Source organism: Mus musculus, chromosome 11, assembly GCF_000001635.26.
Source record: "Mus musculus strain C57BL/6J chromosome 11, GRCm38.p6 C57BL/6J".
Lineage (NCBI taxonomy): Eukaryota > Metazoa > Chordata > Mammalia > Rodentia > Muridae > Mus > Mus musculus.
The window spans coordinates 45881627-45901848 of NC_000077.6; the positions used below are offsets into that span (position 1 = coordinate 45881627).

A 20222-nucleotide genomic window follows, 5' to 3' on the forward strand; every position below is an offset into this window, starting at 1 on the left:
TCATTTTTGAAAGCAGCAGTTTTATTGAAGAAGGAAAAAAAAAGCTTTAAAACAGCATTCTCATGAAAGTATTAGGTTTTTGCTGTCCTGGTAACAGCATATGATCCTTCTGTGGATGTCCTTTATACCCAACGGTATGTTTTAATGGCTCCTTTTGTTTCTCAGTTAAGGAAATGAGGAAATTCTTAAACTTCTGGATCTCTGCCATCTCTCCTAAACACTCACCGCCCCAACACACAGGCCTTCAGCTACGAGCCTTTAAAGGGCTCTCATTTGACCCTCGGGCCTTTGTAGCTTGAACAAGGAAAGCAGTGTTCCAAGAGCCCTAGCATTGCTGAATGCTCTGGTGAAAATATTTCATGGACATGGAGTACAGGCGCCTTCATCTTATAGTGGAGATCTCTGTGACAAAATGCAAGGGTGGATTATAACCCTGTTTGGTGTGGTTCATCTTCCCAGCTACGTTTGAATGCTTTTAGCTGCCCACAACCATGCAGTCTTTAGCCACCAGAATAAACAAAAGTGTCAGATCCATCATTTTGTATTATCTTAAATTGTAGATCTGGTTTTGGCTGGCTTGCCTTCATTTTGTTTCCATTGTTGATAAAAATTAAGGAGAAGAGCAACACCATTATTTATATATAAATTGTTGTCAACAGAATCATCTCTGGAATATTAGGAAAATTCATTAAAAGTCTTCAAGAGCCCCAAAAGTTGTGGGTTCCTAAGGAAATAACTTTTAGTTATATTATCGCATTAGTTGTGCAGTTGGAGGGGGTGTCCCTGGCATTCAGGGGACACTTTTCTTGGTAGAGTCCTGTTGTGGGTGTCGGTGTAGGAGCTGCACTGTTTGTTCTGTGACCTGACCAACTGTCTATATGTGACTGTCTCAGTGCTGATGTGGATCTGTTTGTCAGTGACTTAACTAAGCTAAACTCCTTGAAGGAACGAATGGCAGCAGACAAGGTCTAAAAGCGCTGAGCCTTGATCCTTCCGTATTTAGAAAACAACTTTTGATGACTTTTAAAAAGCCACATAGCAAAAGAAGGGAGGATATATGAGTAGTAGCTATCTAAATCTGATTTTATTCACTCATTTATTAGTTTTGATTTTGTGTTGCTGTGTTCATCTGTTAGAACACACATTCAGTAGTAATGGGAACTATATACATCAGATGAACTCACATTTTTATGGCTTTTCTTCCTTCAGATCCCATACACATGGCTGTTTAAAAAAAAAAAATCAAGTGTTTTGCTGTCTTGTGTCTTACCCTTTGAAAGCGTTCTTTCTTGCTATAGGATGGCTCTCAGTTATTAACTGAGCATCACCTGTCTGTCAGGCAGGAGAGCAGCACCAGTTTCTATGCTGTCTTTTGAGGTGTACAGAGCCTCTTCCCAGTCTACAGTTGAAACCAAGGTTAAAACAAAACTGCTTCATGAAATGGGGTTGGAATCAGGTTTTCTGTCTCCCATGTTCTTGTCAAAAAACTAGAAGTCTCAAGGAAAAGTTAAATATCATTTCCCAGTAAAATATTATGTAGCCAGTGAAGGTGTGAGGTTTACAATAACTAATAATTAAGTTTTTGTTAGAGAAAAACACTGATACAGAAGGAAATGTTGGTAATAGTTTTAAACAGTTGTAGAATATTCTCTTTGTGTTATGTCTTTTTTAAATGTCACACAGAATTGTCCACTGTAATTTAGTGTAAGAGAACAGAATTCCTATAAACACAAACCCGACCTCTTGTAAAGCACGGGCAGAGAGAAGGTGAACATCCTGGCTCTGTGATAGACTTGAGCGTGTCCGTTTGTCTTTGAGATCAGACCATGTCTCCTGGACTTGGGCCAGGGCTGATGACATTCCTCTGCATTCTTGAAAGCTAAATTCTTAAGATAACTTAAGTGTGTAATGTCGTGTCTTTGGAGTAGCCTGTGAGCAGAGCTGCCCCCCACTCCATAGATGTGGCTCATTAAGACATACGTTAGTATCATTTAGTTTTCATGTGTTGCTCAGTTTTGATGCTAATCTTTATGTATCTATATGTGTGTGTGTGCACATGCACATGTGCATTTTCCCTCTGCAGCACCAATGTGGTTATGAATTACTCAGAGATTGAGTCTAAGGTTCGAGAAGCAACGAATGATGATCCCTGGGGACCTTCTGGGCAGCTCATGGGAGAGATTGCCAAGTAAGTGGTAATTTGACTCAACAGTACAGAAAGAATCAAAGTGTCTTTACACAGAAAGTGAAGTTTGCTTTCAGTTTTAACCTGTTTAACTATCAGCCATATGTTCTGCATAATCCATTTTGATTAGTGTGGAGAGTTTTATATAGGTTCCATTCCCATTAAAAATTAGCTTTTAATGATGCGTCAGCCAAGACTTAATAGCTTTCCTTGCAAATTTTGAAGAACACGTATAAAATATTTGAAGTAAAAAAAAATCACACACTTTTTTCTTGGTGACAATGTGGGGCACTGAGGCCATGAAGAAAAAGCTTGCAGGATGGCACCGTGATTCCTCATGATGTGCTGTGTGTTGTGAAGAATAAGAGGAAGTGTGTTTTAGGAGGAGTGTCATTAAAATTTGATTTCGGCTTATTTTTTTTCTAAGCTGTTTGGGTAGTCCAAAGAACCTAGAGCAAGGCTGCCATCTATTGTCAGATTTATGCTACTACAGATGCTTAAGGAAACTCCTCTCTTTCAGGGCTACCTTTATGTATGAGCAGTTCCCAGAACTCATGAACATGCTTTGGTCCCGGATGCTAAAAGACAACAAAAAGAACTGGAGAAGAGTTTATAAGGTATGGTGGAAGCCTACAAGAGCGAGTGTTGACATGACTGTAGTCCACTAAGTTTCTAGACTTTTCCGAGACACACACTGTTTTCCAGTCATAAACAGCCCTTCATAGTACAGAGTGTGTTCAGACTTATGTTCTTCTAAATATTGAAGATTTTTATTGTTTCTTAAATTTTTTCCTACTAAATCTGTTGAGGTGTTTTGAGTATTTAATCTCTACTCATATGCAAGTTTGCTACTTGACTGTTTAAAATTAAAAACCAGTCTCATGTTTGTCACCTCTGTAAACAGCTTTGTTTAATTTGTGGTTGGGTGATAGCACCATTCCGCTCAGCGAAGTCTATAAGCTGGGACTGGCACTGAGAGTGAGGTGTGCAGACTTCTGGCTTCACCTGTGTGTGGACTTTTCCTCGGATTCATCTCATTTTGATTCTGTATTTCTAAAGCAAGGTGATGGTCTTCCTAGTTAATCATGTTTTCCTGCTTCTCAAAACATGCTGTACGCCAAAAGGATTCACTCTCACACGTAGCAGACCACAGCAGTGTTCACATTTGCAACGTGACATTTTGACTCTCAGAATTAAAAACCTGTTTTAACTAGAATTTTGTTGTTACTGTTACTGTTGTTGAGTGTCTGAGTGTAATGTGCCACTGTATGTGTGTTTGGAAGTATAGGGAGGCCAGAGCTTTGCTCCTGTGTCTTCCTCAGGCATTCCATTTTATGAGCAGAGTCTCACTGAACTCAGAGCTTTCTGATCCAGCTAGCTTGCTTGGGATCCCTGTCTCCTCAGAGTAGAATTACAGGTGGCAGCCAGGCCTGCCCAGCTTTTTATGTGGGTGATGGGGATCCAAGCTTCTATACCAGTGTTTGCATGGTAAGTACTTTATCCACTAAGCCGTCTCTTCAGCCCTCCCCCCTGTTCTAATTTGGTGAGGGTGCTGGGGAGAACAAAGTCTCTCTTTGTAGCCCTGGCTAGCCCAACTAAGTATATAGACTATGTCTTAAACTACTAGAAATCTGTCTGCCTCTGTCCCCCAACTATTAGGATTAAAGGCATGTGGCACCATGTCCAGCAAATTTTGTGATTTTTATGATGTTTGTTTCCTAAAATATTCTCTGAGATTTCTATAAATTGTATAATTTTTCTAAAATGGGGGCTTTTAAAGATTATTGTACTTTTTCAAAAGATTAGGAAATCTGAGTAAAATGGCTACAGGGCAACACTCTCAACATTTAGGTGGCTGAGGCTGGAGGATTACCGTGAGCTAGAGGCCATCCAGAGAGGCATGATGAAACCCTGTTTCGAAACCAACCCCCCCAGATTACTTACTATTAAGTGTGAGTTTGTGCCCTCAGGGTCACCACCCTGCACAGACCTGAAATCATAGTGAAATGAAGTTTTAGGTGAAAAAGCAGAGGAGTGTTTCCTGCTGCGTCACCAGCTTGTGAAGAGCCCTGCTGCCTAATGCCAGCCCGGCCATCATTGCTAGGTGCCTCTGACTCAGCATCTAGCATGCCCACTTAGTTAGCATCCCTTGGCTTAACAATTTTGCAAAGTTTTCCTTCTGTTGAAATCTTTTGAAACCTCATTAGCATCAGAATTGGGTTTTCTCACAGGACACTGCTACAGGGTCCTACAGGGTCTTGTAAAGACAAAAGGATCCTCCCATGTCCCTAGTACTTAGGGGAGTGGCTCCAGAAGGCCAACAGCGAGAGCCAGGCCACTCCTGGAAATCCCATGATTTGTTTGACTAGTGTTAGACTTCAGAATTACTAGTTACTTTAAATCTTAAAGTAGCCATTGCCTAGGTAGTTTGTAATTATTTTCTGTACTAGGAACGTGAGGATGAAGTTCGGACTGTCTTTCGGTCAAACAGAAAGGAGAGGGCACACTCCTCACCACCAGCATCGAGTAATGTTGGAGTTTGTGTTTGTGTGTAACTGTGTACCACTGCTCTTCCAGAGCTTATTCCATTCAGTCATTTGGTGCTTTATATTTCCACAGTCGTTGCTGCTCCTAGCTTACCTCATAAGAAATGGATCGGAGCGAGTTGTTACAAGTGCCAGAGAACACATTTATGATTTGCGATCCCTGGAAAATTACCACTTTGTAGGTGAGCAATAGAAAACCCTCATAAGCAAATTAAAACAGTAGTTGGAGTTGTCAGTCACCTGAACCAGCTTGGAAGCTTCTCTGCTCTAATTAGCATGTGACTCTTGCTGGTTGTGTGACGAGTGCAGAATCCAAGGCGTGGGGCCCTAGAGTATTAATTAGTGAAGACAGGAGCTTGCAGAAAGGACTGGCTAATAACAACAGAACCAACACAACATGAGTGTTGGGGTTTATATTAAAATATGCACTGGAGACTGGTCCCCTGTGGTGTCCATAAAGGAATAGCTTTAATCATGTGGGAAGAGAAGGTTAGAGCTCCAAAACACACACATCTGTTTGAAGCCAGGCCCCCTCCCAGCAGATAGTCTGTACTGCGCGAGGCCAGAGTGTGTTCTGAATGTGAAGGCAGCACAGGGCAGGGAGCGTTTCCTTTGGAGCCTGTCTTCCTTGTGACTACTATAAAATAGCAGGCTTTAGTTGCACTAAGTCCTAGTGATTAGTGTTCCCAGTCTTGGGGAAACAAGATATTTGGGGTGCTTTTGGGCCATCAGAGTGTTAAAAGTGAGTGGTCATTCTTTATTTGTTAAAATATGATAGAAACCACTTTGAGCTGTGTGCATTCCGTATGTCATCATGTGTAATCCTTTCAGTAGGTCATCAATTGATCTTGTCTAGTTCTGCTGTCTAGGGTCATAAGTCAAATTAGAATTTAATGCCATAATCTGCCTCCTGAAAAAGTTTAAAATTTGACATTATTTTTGTAAGTAGTTTCGTTTCTATTCTTTTTTGAGTTTGGTGCACACTAAGGGAGTTCTTACAGTTCGTTTTCTCCTTAATTGTCCTTAAGATGAGCATGGCAAGGATCAAGGTATAAACATTCGACAGAAAGTAAAGGAACTGGTTGAGTTTGCACAGGATGATGACAGGCTTCGAGAAGAGCGAAAGAAAGCAAAGAAGAACAAAGACAAGTATGTCGGGGTCTCTTCAGACAGCGTTGGTGGATTCCGATACAGTGAGTATCAGGGCCAGGCCACTGCCACCGCTGTCCCAGCTTACTTGGCTTTGTCTGTATCGTGAGAGTCAGTGAAATACCAAAAACCAAAATCCGGGGGTGGGAGGGGTGGGGGGCGGGGTTCTAGTAATACACAGAATTCTAAAATATATGTGGTATCATTTTGACTCCTGTTTTCCCAGATCTTCTAAATCTTTCTGTTTTTATTGTGGATCCAAAATACAGGGTGTTAGGTAGATACTGGCTAGTTAGATAATTTAGAGAGTAAAGAGGATGCATACCCTCTTTAGGATTAGTCTTTTTACAGAAGAAAACTCTTCACAGCTCCAACCAGTCAGTTTGGTCTTTCTAACTCAAAACTAGGTTAGCTATGGTTCCAAACAGTAAGTCCACAAAGCCTCAGTTCCCTTCTCTTAATTTAAGCAACATATAGCCCAGTCAGAAAAGATGGCTGACCGTATTGTCAGCTCTCTTGTGTGTCTGTGGTGCTTTCTTTGCTGTTAATGACACAGTGAAGAGCAGTTCAAAGCCAGATATGGTATGCACACCTGTAATCCTAGCACTTGAGAGGCTGGAGCAAGAAGTAAATTTGAGACTCGTCCTGGCTGCACAGCTAGACCCAGTTTCTCTCTCTCATTTTACCCACAAGGTAGCTTGAACTTGAGATGTTTCTAATATTTATTGTTAGTGTGAAAATCATACATTAGATGATGATTTGAAACACAGGAGATAAAAATTATCATTATCATTAGATGATTTAAAACACAGGAGATAAAAATTCTTTTTGAGAGTGTGTCTCTTGGGCCTGTCCCATCTCGTGTGAGCTGTGACAGTGCCTGGCCAGTGTGTGTATGTGCGGGCCAGTGCAGCCTTAGTGCCACTCAGGGAGGCTCCCCCCCCCTCCAGCATCTGCATCTGCTTTGTGGACGTTTGGATTCTTTGAGGTTGTACATTTTTTCAGTGGATAGCAGCTCAATTGCTGCTTGCACCTTACTTCCTCCCTCCAAGGGCTTGGGTCCCATTCTGTTATAACACTACATGAAACTGGACCCAGAGAATTCAGAAAGTTGAGCGAGCTTGCCAACCAGGTCACAGTGGGTTGGCTCAGCTTCTGTGTGGGGGTGGAGTTGAATGGTGTGTTATCCGTCTTTGTTAGTTTTTGATGGTTTTTGGACTTTCGGTAGCTTTAACTGACTAGTTTACTTCTGGCATCAAATGATGACCTTCATCCACTCGATAGTTTACTCATTCTACAGCAGTTAGGTGTGAGCACTGGCTTCACGCTGTTGTGAAATATAATGCTGCAAGGGGGTACCTGGTGGGCCCGTGCCAAGGTGTGCCCCTGAGAAATTACGCCATAAAGTAGACCTGGTGTAAAGGGAAGTTACTGGGGAAAGGAGAAGAATGTGGGCCTGGAGAAGCGGTAGAGGCAGACAAGTGGACATACAGACAGGCAGACAGATGAGGGCAGAAAAGAACAGAAAGAGAACTCAGAGAGAGAGAGAGTTGTGGACAGTTCATGCACCCACAGCTGGTGCGCCTGGCATAAGCCATTGCTAGGTCCCTCGGGTGAGCCTTGTGGAGGTGCTCATAAGCTAACACACATGACCTGGCCCGTTCCTCTGAGCTGTGTTCCTAGTTCCTACTACACATTTTAAAATCGGTAAACTTTTCCTGCAACATTTAACCTCCAGGTTCTGGCAGATAGTTCAGCAATGTACATTTAAGAACTTTCCCTAAGGGCACCTGTGCCATCGTACTCTGTCAGCAAGGGCTCAGTGTTCCCTTTAGCTGCCCTTCTTGGTCGCTTCCCAAGCTGCCCGCATTCTCATCTCAAACCTCATGTGAGTTCTCTCCATCCCAGTTTGGCTTTTTAAGTTAAGTTTGGAGATGGAGATAGGCAATTTCTTTGTGTCCATAATTCCATCTCCACCGAGCTCCAGACAAGCACCAGTGCAGATCATGGTGTTTGGGTTTTACATCGTTGCAGTCTTCACCTTACTCCAGACTCATTCAGAGGCTCCTCAGATGCACCAGTACTCGGGCGCTCCTGCTACTCAGAGCAGCTTGGAGCTGCTGGGCATAGTTGTAGTTCTAAAGGCTGCAGATTTGGAGAGTTAGAATTCTTTTTATAAAGTTACAGGGTTCTTCCCACGTCTCAGTCCACTGAGTTGCAGTCTTTGTAGTTTAATACTAAAGAATGGGGTCTTTTCAGCTAATTGGATCATGAATCTCAGACCGGAGTACTTTTAGGGAAACAGTGCTTAAGTGGTTAGTCAGTTGCTTAGTCGTCAGTTTCCTTCCCTCCTCCTCCTCTGCATTCATACGTCTGTCTGCTCTTCCTTCTCTTTACCTGTTCTGAGCTGGTGACCTCACTGTTGTGTTGCACTGGACGGCTTTGGACTCCTGCTCAGATGGTCACTGAGCTTCACTCTGGAGCAGTCTAGAGCACAGCCTCCTGCCGCCGGGTCTGCCTAGCTTGCTTTGAATGTGTGCTCACCCCTCTACCTCATTCTCATCTCCATCTCCCTCTCCCTTCTCTCTGCCCCGCCCCCACCACACCCCCTTCTTACCTTGCTTTGTGGTTTGGGTTTTGGGAGCACATCCTGTTGTGCTGGAGCCTGGGCTGTCCTAGAGCTTGCACTCTCTCCTCCATCTCCTGAGCATGGGCATTACAGCATAGACCACAATACCTTGCTTTACTTCCTATTTAAGATATTGTTGTTGGCTTATACTTCTCTAAAATGAAGAACCATTAAGATAAGAATAAAATAGTCATTGAACTCATTGGATGACTTTAGAAAACTGGAAAGTTTTTCATTAGTCTTGTGTCTGTGGAGTGTCTTTTGTATTACTCCTGTAGCAGTGTTCAGGGGCTGTGACATCATCATGAAGAAAAGCTGTTGAATCTGCATTCTTGACAGTGACTGCCATGGACTGCACCATGCTGCACTTGTGTGGCCCTGTGGGAGATGTGTTTTCCCTTAAGGAGACCGTCCGTATTAGAAGGAAGGGCACTGGAGCCTTCCGAATGGAATGTCCTCACTTGTTTGTCTTTGTTGTTGACACAGATGAGCGGTACGATCCTGAGCCCAAGTCCAAATGGGACGAAGAGTGGGATAAGAACAAGAGCGCGTTTCCGTTCAGTGACAAGCTGGGCGAGCTGAGCGACAAGATCGGGAGCACGATCGACGACACCATCAGCAAGTTCCGGAGGAAAGACCGGGAGGACTCTCCGGAAAGGTGCAGGTGGGCCGCCTCTCCACCGCTTGCCTGAGGGCTGCGGCCTTTACACAGCTGTGTGCTTTGGTTTAAATTTTAGGTATTGCTGTTATCTGAAGTTTAGACTTTTTAAAAAAAAAAACACATTTTGTTAGAGGAATCTAAATGACACAGAAAATCTGATCATAAAGTACAGAAGGCGCTACACACCTTTTCCCTTTCTCACGGTTTCAAGATAATTGTGTTATTTTGATAACATTTCTTAACTGAAAAACCAGTATTGATACTCTGTTATCTACAGTTTATGCTGGAGGTTACCATGTCAAAGGCTCTGTGCAGTTTAGTGAACATGCAGTATTCTCCACTAACAAATGCCACCTCCTTGACAATGCCTTGTGTAAAAAAAGAAAAAAAGTGGAATCATTTATGAAGTTGCCAGTCACCTGGTTTCATGGTACTCGGTCAGCTCTAGGTGCTGTCAGTGGTGACTCTTCTTCCAACCTGTCTGCACCGTCTGTCTGTCCGTCTGTCTCTCTCTCTCTCTCTCTCGTCCTCTGCATTGTTCTTCAGGCCTCTCAGTCTTGGCCTCAAGTTTTCTACCCCCTCGAAAATGTGTAATTGTCACCTAACATTTGGACATCAGATGTTCCGTGGTCTAAAGTAATGGCTACGGGTAATGAAGCCTAAGTTTGAGAGAAAGTCAAGGGCTGAAATTTCACTACCTGAGACATTGTATTACCATCCTGTGCCCACATGACCAGAAGAACCCTGTGCAGTTGGCACCTAGAGGTAGTACAGGCCTGTGTTGATAGCTTCATTTTCTGATATAGGGCAATTATATTTACCTTACATCAAACAAAAGAAGTAAAACCTGAGGCCCACTCAGACTGCATGAACCTGTGGAAAATGAGTTTGTTATTTGTTTGGGGTTTTTTGTTGGTGGTGGTGGTATTGCTGTATGTTTGTTTTTTGTTTTGTTTTGTTTTTAACTAATTAGCATCTTTTTCCTACCCATAAATGTATAGTAGTTCAGATTAGTGTGTCATGGCAGTGAAGTTCAAATAAAACCATTACCAGATTTTAAAATAGGTTTCAAAATACCCACGTTTAGTGTATTTTCAGCGTCGCTCCAGAATCGTTAAATCTCTAGAATGCCCTTTTCAAGACTTGTAAGGACATGATCTTTGAAGGGTCAGTAATATCAGGAATACATAATAGAAATACATCTGCTTTCTACCAAAGGCCTGCAGATGTAACACTGAACCCTGAGAAACGGTGTCTAAGTGCTGTCTTCCCTTATTAATTTTATACACAAGTTTTGACCTGACTTGGAAAATACAGCAGCTGTATATTTCATTTTTATTTCTGAAGTGGGGATGAGGTAGGGTCTTAGTGATACAGCAGTGTAAAGTCCTACACTGGTTTTACCTCCCTCATTCTTTCCTTAGGGCTTCTCTTTTCTTCCTTGGACTCTGCTTTTCTTTTCTCCTCCCCTGTTTGCTTGGGTGGTGCTAATGATGGTCAGTCAGTTAGTGGTCACTCTTCCTTACACTGCTACTGAGGCAGGATGGCTGGGTAAGAGTTCCCACACCTCTGATCCAGAGAATTCAGATGAAAGGTCTGGACTGTATTCCAAATCCCAGTTAGTGGTGTGTGCGAGTTGCAGCTTAAGGATCAGTGAGGAAACGGTATGTTGTAGACAGAGTTGCATGGGACTCGGGGCTCTGTCTGCAGCCTTCTTGCCAGCCCAGGTCCTGCGCTTTCTGATCCTTTACTTAGACAAGTCCCAAATTGACTTGTGTTTGAGATTGCTTTAGATTAGAGTCATAGTTCATCAGCAATGTCATAGTTTAGGGGAGAATGCAATCATTTTGCTTTAGGATGTTTATAATTTAAACTGTCTCTTCTACAATTAAGTAATATAGATAATGGAGCATACTTCAGGTTCTTGTCCCTTGCTCTCTCTTCCTCCCTTTCTGTCACTCCCCACTTTCTCCTTCCTCTCCCTCCTGCCTGCTCACACACAGACAAAAACTCAGTGACTTTATATTAGAGAATAGTCTCTTTTCATTCCTAGCATATGGAAATCCTGGATTCCTGCTTCCTAGTGGTTTGCTTTTGTGGGGGTTTTGATTGGTTGACTTGCAGTGTTAACATGAGTAAAATAATTGTTTCAGAAATATTTAAAATACACTTAAGTTTCTACAATTGACAGTTACGTAATGTTTGATGTGACAGTAATAAAATGAAGCACAATTGTAAAAATTATTGCTTCATATTTGGGCTCATTTTCAAGTGACAGTTGACACAGCACACTGTTTTAAGCTGACCATTGAAGTTTCACTGTTTTGCTTCTTTCCTCTGAGGCAGTCTCTGATAGCGCAGGCTGACTTTGACCCCATTATGGAACTAAGGCTGACCGTAAGCTCCTGACCTCCTCCCAAGTGTTAGGACTACAGGGGTGCATCCTGTGCCTCATCTTTGTCACCCTTTGTTATGTTCCTCAGATTAGACCATGAGAATCCATAACAGTTCTAAAAATGGAGCTGTAAACGCGGGGTATAGCATCACAGCCTCTAACCCAGCATTTGGGAGGCAGCAACAGGAAGATCAAGGAGTTCAAGGCCATCTCTGGCTATATAGTGAGATAGGGACCAACTAAGATTACATGGCACTCTGTCTTTTAAGAAACTCAGTATTGTTAGAGAGAGAAAGAGAATGGACTGTTAGAGATTTGCACCTTATATTTAGAGGCTGTGGATGTGTGTTGCCCGAGTTCTGAGAGCATGCTGCTGTTTTATCTGCTAGATAAGTTTTAAGTCTGAAACAAGCACTGAGGTATTTTAGGCATTTTTTTGCATATCACCCTCCCCTTAGGTATATTTTAGACTTAACTGGGGAATTTTGAACATCTCTCTTCCCTCCCTCACACATGTGCATCGTTATTCAGCCACCTAAATAATACTGCGTCGATCCTGTCAACAACATGTAGAGTTTTGGAGTTAGCACATTTGAATTCCTTCACTCAAATCGTTAAGGGCTCCTTCTTACAGTAATCCCAAGCCTCATTACGTTGTTTCATTTTTAATATCTTTTAGCGACAGTGATGAGGAAAAGAAAGCAAGAAGAGGTAGATCTCCCAAAGGTGAATTCAAAGATGAAGAGGAAACGGTGACGACGAAGCATATCCACATCACACAGGCCACAGAGACCACCACAACCCGGCACAAGCGCACAGCAAACCCTTCCAAAACCATTGATCTTGGAGCAGCAGCACATTACACGGGGGACAAAGCCAGCCCAGATCAGAATGCTTCAACCCACACGCCTCAGTCGTCAGCCAAGGTGCAGACAACATAGGTCTATACAGCGTGTTTGTCGTATTCTCTAAACTGTCTTCCTGAATTCCTGCTTTAGTAAACTGGGGCCTTTTCATCCGTCAATCAATTATAGATCATCTGGCATGCCCTGCTCAGTCATGACTAGCAGCTCTCTTTAGATAAGAAACCTGTTGCGGCGCTGAGACTGTCTATGTACTTTGTAGAACGTACTTAGTACTTTTTGTGTCTATGTAGAAATGACACTGCTGTGCACGTGGGGAGGTTGTGAATCCCAGGGTAGGCCATCTGCCTCCATCTCATGGCTGATCTCAGCTGCAATCTCTAGGGGAAGCATGGTTGAAGAAAGGATAAAGAGCAGCTAGCTAGCACTGTAACTTGGTTAGTGTGAAGTGCACGGTTTTCCAGATTGAAATGCACTATGAGGAGAAGTGAGTTAGAGAAAAAATCAAATGTTAGAACCTGGTTTGGTCATGCATGCCTATAATTCCAGCACTTGGGATCTAAGGCAGTGAGATTGGGTTCCAGGCCACCCTGGGCAGACCGTGTTTTTCGAAGGGTTGGGAAATGGTGCACTGTTGTCTCTGGCCCACATCAGATAGCTCACAACCACATGTGATGTACATACTCCGGCTCCTGGGGATCTGATGCCTTCTTTTGAACCCCAAGTGACCTACACACGTGTGCACACATACACACATATATGTTTCCTTAATAAAATATTTTAAGACTGATGGAAAAAAAGCACATTTGGGGGGAAAAAGACATCCCTATTAGAATTTCACGGTGCTTATTGTATAGAGTGCTCCTTCTCTATAAGGACTCAAGGCCAATTACTTTTTTTAGAAATCCAAATCTCACCTTGTTTAGATGATTACAGGATTTCTGTCAAAATTGGGGGTTGACACTGGAGGTCTTTTAACCTTGCTCACTGTTTCCGCTGTTTCAGCCATCGGTGCCGAGCAGCAAGTCCTCGGGGGACCTCGTTGACCTGTTTGATGGCAGTAGCCAGTCAGCAGGTAAGCTCAGCGGGCTCGCCTTTCCAGCAACCGTGCTTCTGCTTTTCTCTCTTTAGTGTGTGTGAAAGATGGAATTAAAAAAGAAAAATGTTGTAGTGGGGTGTGGTGGCGCACACCTTTAATCCCAGCACTTGGGAAGCAGAGGCAGGCGGATCTCTGAGAGGTCAAGGCCAGCTTGGTCTTACACAGTGGGTACCAAGAGAGCCAGGGCTATGTAGGGAGAGACATGATTTACCAGGTATGGTTATGCAGTCCTGTAATCATTGACGATGGCCACAAATTTAAGGTTAGTGTGAACAAAGAGGCCTTGTCTCAAAATAAAACTTAGAAAGGGAACTGGGGATATAGTTTCTTAGTAGAGCATTTGCCAAGCATTTGTGTGACTCTGGACTCTACAGTCCTGCAGAAATACTTCCTGGATTTACTAATGTGAAATTAATGAGCATTCTCTGCTATTTGGAGAGAATTATTTGACTGCCTAACAGGAAGAAGGTGAGAATTTGGTAACCCCTTACCCTAATTTCTTTGGTGCCTATGAGTGACTATGTGGGTTACCTTTGCTTTCTCGGCCTTACAGTCAGACACCCATTTCTCAAAGCTTTAGAAAGATCTCACCTAGTTTTAAACCTTCTGACCTTTAGGCCTTGAGAGGAAAAACTGTTGGTTGTAGTCCACAAGTCTCAGTGACTGGTAAATGTGACCTCAGATCACTGTGACATGTCTCAGTTCACAGGGCTTCCTCTCCTCTCCATACTGCTTCCTCCTTCAGAGTCTAATATGTTGATGACATTTTTCACAAAGAGTTTGGAGGCTTTGTTGTTTGCATGTTTAAGCTGTTAAGATGTGAAAATTTACATTAACATTCACCTTTTAAATTTTCCTTTATAAAAATATGTGTTACTCTGTATGCTTTTGTTACATGCCCTAAACTTCATTATGGTTGTCAAAGCAGATATATGCTCATTACTACTTTTTCATCTGTCAGCGAGTGTGTGCTGACCCAGACACTGGAATTCTTGGGCTCTTGGAAAAGTCAAATAAAGGAAGTAATCGTCAGTCAAAGGGCAATAATTGACTGTAATTACCTAGTTATAAGCATGCTGGGTGCTTTGCAGGGAAGGGGGCACTATATGAATATATATAACTGACTTCCTATTAAGCTTATTGGAAGAGGGCTGTGGCCAGGGTGGAGTGCACATGCCTGTGCCTACAGCTCTTGGCAAGCAGAGTTGAGAGGGTCTCCAGGCAACCTGGGCAAAATACCCAGATCTGTCAGAGAGAAGGGGGAGAACATCACATTGAACAGTGGATGACGCCTGTCTCAGTGGTGAGACTAAGGATTTCTTCTTGTGATCTCCAGTGTGTGCTAACTTTGAGTAATTCCTAACAACTTGGATACCATAGGATTGCACTTGATGATTACAGTCTTAATAAACTACTGTATTCCAATAAAAAATAGCTCAAGGTAAGAGCTTTTTAAGGATAGTTTTTCTAAGGCTCTTTAAAGTTGATTACATTCAAATATAGATGAGCAGGATGCAGGTTGAACTAATGTCCAAAGGGCAGCTGTTTTCAAGTTGTGTAAATAATTCCCAAAAGCAAAGCTTTTGGACTTGCTTTTTGCTTTAAGCACAAGTCCGTGATATAAATTGCTTTTCATAAATAGATTAGTGATTGTAAAACCACCAGTTCTTTTCTTTCTCTCATGCTGTCATGAACTACTGGCCTAGGAATAAACTTGCAAGGCATCTGGTTTGACCTGGTTCTGAGACCCTTCTGTCACTGTTCTACAATGACTGTGACCTAGAGAGGCTGCCACACTCACAGCAGCAGAACGCTGCCCTGGGTGTCTGAACAGCCGCTGGGTGCTGTCTCTGTATATTTAAGATTGGAGCTACAGTGCGAACTGGTAGTTAGCATACAGCCATCTAATGTGTCACAGAATAGCAGTTATTTTGGACTTCCTGGCACGAACTATGAAAAGGCCCTGTTTAAGTCAAAGAATTAAGTAACTGGGAAGATCATCTGTATGCCATGACTTTCCTCCTCTGTGACCCAAGATTTCTTTGAACAAAAAATTGCTTTGAGCAGAAAGAACCCTTTGAGTGTTTTTTCTTCTCTGGTGTAAATGGTAGACTGACTTATATACATATAACAATTAATATAGTAACTGAGGCAGAATTTAAATGAAATCTGCAAGGTTTTTTGCCCTTAAAATTTAGCTTAATATTATCTCAAAAGCAACTGAACATGGTTTGACATCAGAATTACTTTTTAATAACTTCATTTGAAATATATATTTAGCCGTGGATCTTAAATGAAGTTCTGCTACAGAAGGAAGTTAAATTTAAAAACTAGCACTTGCACATGAGACTGTGTAAGGACCTGCCAGATGTCCTGTATGTATAATAAGACTCCCATGCAAGTGATAGGGCCACAGACCACCAGTGAGGTAAGCAAGCATCTGCTCATGGCCCCCTCAGCAGATGAGCATCTCCATAGCCGTGTGTGTGTGTGTGTGTGTGTGTGTGTGTGTGTGTTTACATCATCATTGCTAGCATTTTACAGAATATCTGCTAAAATGTGCTAAAATACTTGATTAAAATCTGTAGACTATCTGACCAAATTTATAACTGCATATGTGAAACCTAGGCTGTGTGTCATCTTGTTCTTGAGTTTGTTTTGATACATGCTCCATCATAATCTTCCATTACAGTTAGTCTTCTAGAGATGATGTTTCAGTGCCTGCTACAGAAAGTTTTCCTAAGTCAGTGCTAGAAAATAGGTATTAAAATTAGAAACTAAGCCAACTAAAAATAGAATGCTAAAAACATTCCATTTCTCTTTTAGTGTGAGTCAACCTTGTAGGCTTTGTCCCTTTGTGAATAAGGAATTTAGGTCTTAACTTACTGCTCCACAAGCTGTATGTCTCTTGAGTGAGAGTGGAGAGAAACGTGTCACCAGTACAACTAGAAAAACTGTGTTAATAGGGCTTAGTACAAAACAGGGGTTCTTTGTGTAGCCCTGGCTGTCCTGGATCTCACTCTGTAGACCAGGCTGGCCTCGAACTCAGATCTGCTTGCCTCTGCCTCCCGAGTGCTTGGATTAAAGGCGTGCACTGCCATCACGTTTCCCAGGCTTAAAAACATTTTTTAAGGACTGAAAATGTATCAAGTCCAAATTATTCCTTATCATTTGAACCTACCTGCATTTTACATGGATTGGAAGCACAGTGGGGCGGCCTCAGTCAATCCTCTTGCATTTGGGTGCAAGCTGTCTTTAAGCTCTGTTTACTAGAAGTTGGTAGTGGTTTTTTTCACTGATGATGACGATGAATTTTTAAATGTGGAAAACATTTTGCCCCAAATTAAATACACAAAGGTTAACTATAAAAATGTTTAGTGAATATTATTTGTAAATTTTTTAAGATGAGACTTTGCCACGTAGCCCAGACTGGCCGCACCTCTGCTCCTGCTACATTGGCTTCCCAGCTAGCTGCTCAGGTGAGCTCTGCACACTGCCTCCTAGATGGAGTGTGTGCGGATTCAGTGAGACAGACTTCAGCATTTGTTGTGTGGCAAAGCTTTGTGGCTTCTGGCTGAGGACAGCTTTCCTTCTGATCTCCCTTCTGCTTGTCTCCAGAAGCACTCGCTGTGAGCTACACATCGTCTATAAAGTCATTAACCAAGAGACCCTCATTTCTTCTGCACTTCAGTGTTTTAGCTTGAGGTTTTTCCTAAATTCTTTTGTGTTCCAAACCGAGGTAGTCCTGCCTCTCAGAGTCTTTGATGAGGAGAGAATCACATCACGTTTTTGAGTGCTGTGTCTGAACATGTATTCTATAGGCCAGTTGTGACTTTGCCTGTTGATGGTCTGGGCTCTTTTTTTTTTTTTCTCTAGTGGAGATATTTGTTCTTACTGATTATTTAGAAATTAGTCACTTACTTTATATATATTAGGACTCTTCAGTTTTTAATGCATTGGAATAAACTCTGTACACGGTTTTTTTCATTTGTATTTCAAGCACTGTCTGACCATATTTTTCTTGTTCCCAGTATTGCTCTGGGAAATTCATAGTCCCAGCTGGTAAGGGGATAAACAACCTCCTTGCTGGCCTGGAGAGGCAGGTGGGTTTGGTTTGTTTGTAATGACAGCGCTCGTGTGGGAAGCTGCAGGAAAGGCAGCAGCGGCCTTCTGCATGCAGCACGCTTTGATGGTCTTCTGGACTTCGGTAGAGGTGATGTGGGAGGAGCTGGAACATGGACACATGCTTGTCCCTCCTAGGAGAACCTTGCCCCTTTAGAAATGGGTTTTTAATTTCTGAAAGGCTTCTGACAGTTGAAGGTAGTTTTGTGGTGCTTCAGAAAATGTCAAATCCGTGCCAGAGAGCATGTGTGCCCAGTCTCACTGCTCCTTCCTGAAGTCACGTGAGTGGGGTAGGAGCTGCTGTTGACTTTTGATGAGGATAGTATTCATGTGAGTCGGAGAAGGGGGATCAGGTACACCTGGAATACCTTGTCAGGAAAGCTTCTTAAAATCGTTCCTTGCTGCTTTGATCTCCAACATAGATTCTTCTTTGTGACTTAGACTAGTTCAGATTTGAAGGTCTGTACTTGGCTGAGCATGGAATTTTCTCCATATTGTTTATTCACTGCTTGGATGGAGCAAATTAATATAATCTGGTTTTGTATCCTTTACTGTTAATAGAAATTAGCATTTTATTAGCAGTATACTTTATCAAAATGTTTAACATAAAGGAACAGAAAACAAACATATGTTAAGCACCTACTCTCTGCAGCATTCATTTCCCTGTATTTATGAACATGTTCCTGTCTGCGATATACACATTTTGCTCGCTGCTCTTTGTGCTCATAGCATTTTATCATGTTCAGTATACCTGTAAGAAAGAAAACAAAAGAGACAAATCACTTTGATACTGTCCTTTGGATGAATTGTAAAATAGCAACATGAGCTGTTGTCGGTAGGAATGCAGAGCCTGTGGTTGGCACTACCTGGCTGCTGTGAGGTTGTATCAGTAAGTGTGGTGATGGAGTATGGGAACGGAAGAAGTTATTAGTTATGCCTGCTGATAGTTGATTGCGTAAGTGTACATTAAAAAGAAGGAGCAACAGACATGTATTGGAAACGGATTCTTCCCTTTATTGAGCCGGCCATCTAAGAAGGAGTGGGCGGGGTTACACTTTAATTAACCCAGCTGAGTGGAGCAGCTGCCATAGAATGTCTCGCAGCGATAAAACAATCAGAAATGGCACCAGATGTTGGAGGCTGTCCCTGGTGGTGTTTGAGTGCTGCCCAGATGTTGCAGTCCCACCTGGCAAGTTTCTGAGCACTGCAGGCTAAGCAGCTGTGTTCCTATAACAGTAAAGTGCTCTGATGGATTTGCTGCTCTAGGCTTCGCAGGCTCTGGCTCACAGGTGAAACTTTAAGGACAAAAAACAAAGCCAGCAGCTTAAAGTTTTAGATCTGTGGTTTGTTAATCATTTACGTAGAAGAACACAGTACGAACACTTAAAGCACAGTAGTACACACTGTTGATAAAAGTAAGTCTCTCACTGTGCTGTTTATAATACAAACTGTGCATAGGAGATTGACCTGGTGGCTGTGATTTTGCCATTTTAAAAATAGCTGTTCTGCAATAGTAACAAGGGCTGACAGGGTGACGGCTCACATTGCACGAGCCTGATGACCTGAGACCTGTGACTTCTGTGTGTATGTCATAGCATTTTCATAGAATCTGGGTCGTCTACAGTGTGAGAGACCAATATAAAAAGAGCTATAAGAATCAGAAGCATGAGGCAGGGGCTGGGCAGAATATTATGTAATTGAGTTAGAGTTACTCTTCAGTTCATATAGACTCTACTGCTGTTCAAATAATCCTGATTGAATTTATCTAATATGGGAGTTAGGGAGGAAAATTATAACTTTGAGTGTGGTTTGTATTATTTTGACAATCTCCTTCTATAAAATCTACTTATGTACACTAATAATAAGTAAATAAATACCAAAAGCTGAATTTTTTTCCTTTGTGTGTTACAGTGTTAATCCTATGTAGAGTGAGCACGTGGGAAACTACCCTCTCAGCCTCGCCCAGAGGCCTCTCCCACTCTCTGTTCACAGTGATTTTAATGCAAACCAACTTTAAGTTTTTCCCCAAATTTTTGTTTTTCAAACATTGGCATATGGGGGCAGGAGAGATGACTCAGTGGTTAAGAACACATACTGCTCTTGCAGAGGACCCAAGTCCAGTACCCACATCATAGTATCCTACAACTCCAGTTCCAAGGAGACCCAATACTTTCTTCTGATCTCCTTGGGCACCTGCATACATGTGGCATGTACTCACACAGCACACACATACACATACATAAAAGTAAACATGTTTTTAATTTTGAAATGTACAGACTCCCCACCCCTAGTGTGTGTGTGACTGTCTGGTTCTTTGTTTTATGTTAATGGTTTTTCTGGTGTTAACTCTGACATGGAATTTTCTCTTTCTTTAAAAATCTAAAATGCGCCGGGTTTGATGGCGCACTCCTTTAATCCCAGCACTTGGGAGGCAGAGGCAGGCAGATTTGTGAGTTCCAGGACAGCCAGGGCTATACAGAGCAACCCTGTCTCAAAAAAAAAAAAAAAAAAAAAAAAAAAATCTAAAATGCAATGTGAAGATCCGCAGGTTGAGAATGGCTATTCTAACTGTA

At 42.3% G+C, this 20222-nt stretch overlaps 1 protein-coding gene across 4 annotated transcripts in view; it reads left to right on the forward strand.

Moving 5' to 3' along the window:
- Window positions 1-20222, forward strand: part of Clint1 (clathrin interactor 1) — a 58682-nt gene that overhangs the window by 29683 nt on the left and 8777 nt on the right. For all 4 annotated transcript variants that reach the window (XM_006532839.4, NM_001346760.2, NM_001045520.4 and 1 more), the window contains exons 2-8: window positions 2084-2188; window positions 2706-2802; window positions 4805-4913; window positions 5760-5924; window positions 8996-9173; window positions 12245-12491; window positions 13434-13503. In XM_006532839.4, the coding sequence (XP_006532902.1) occupies window positions 2084-2188; window positions 2706-2802; window positions 4805-4913; window positions 5760-5924; window positions 8996-9173; window positions 12245-12491; window positions 13434-13503 (971 nt within the window). The remainder of the gene's footprint in view (window positions 1-2083; window positions 2189-2705; window positions 2803-4804; window positions 4914-5759; window positions 5925-8995; window positions 9174-12244; window positions 12492-13433; window positions 13504-20222) is intronic.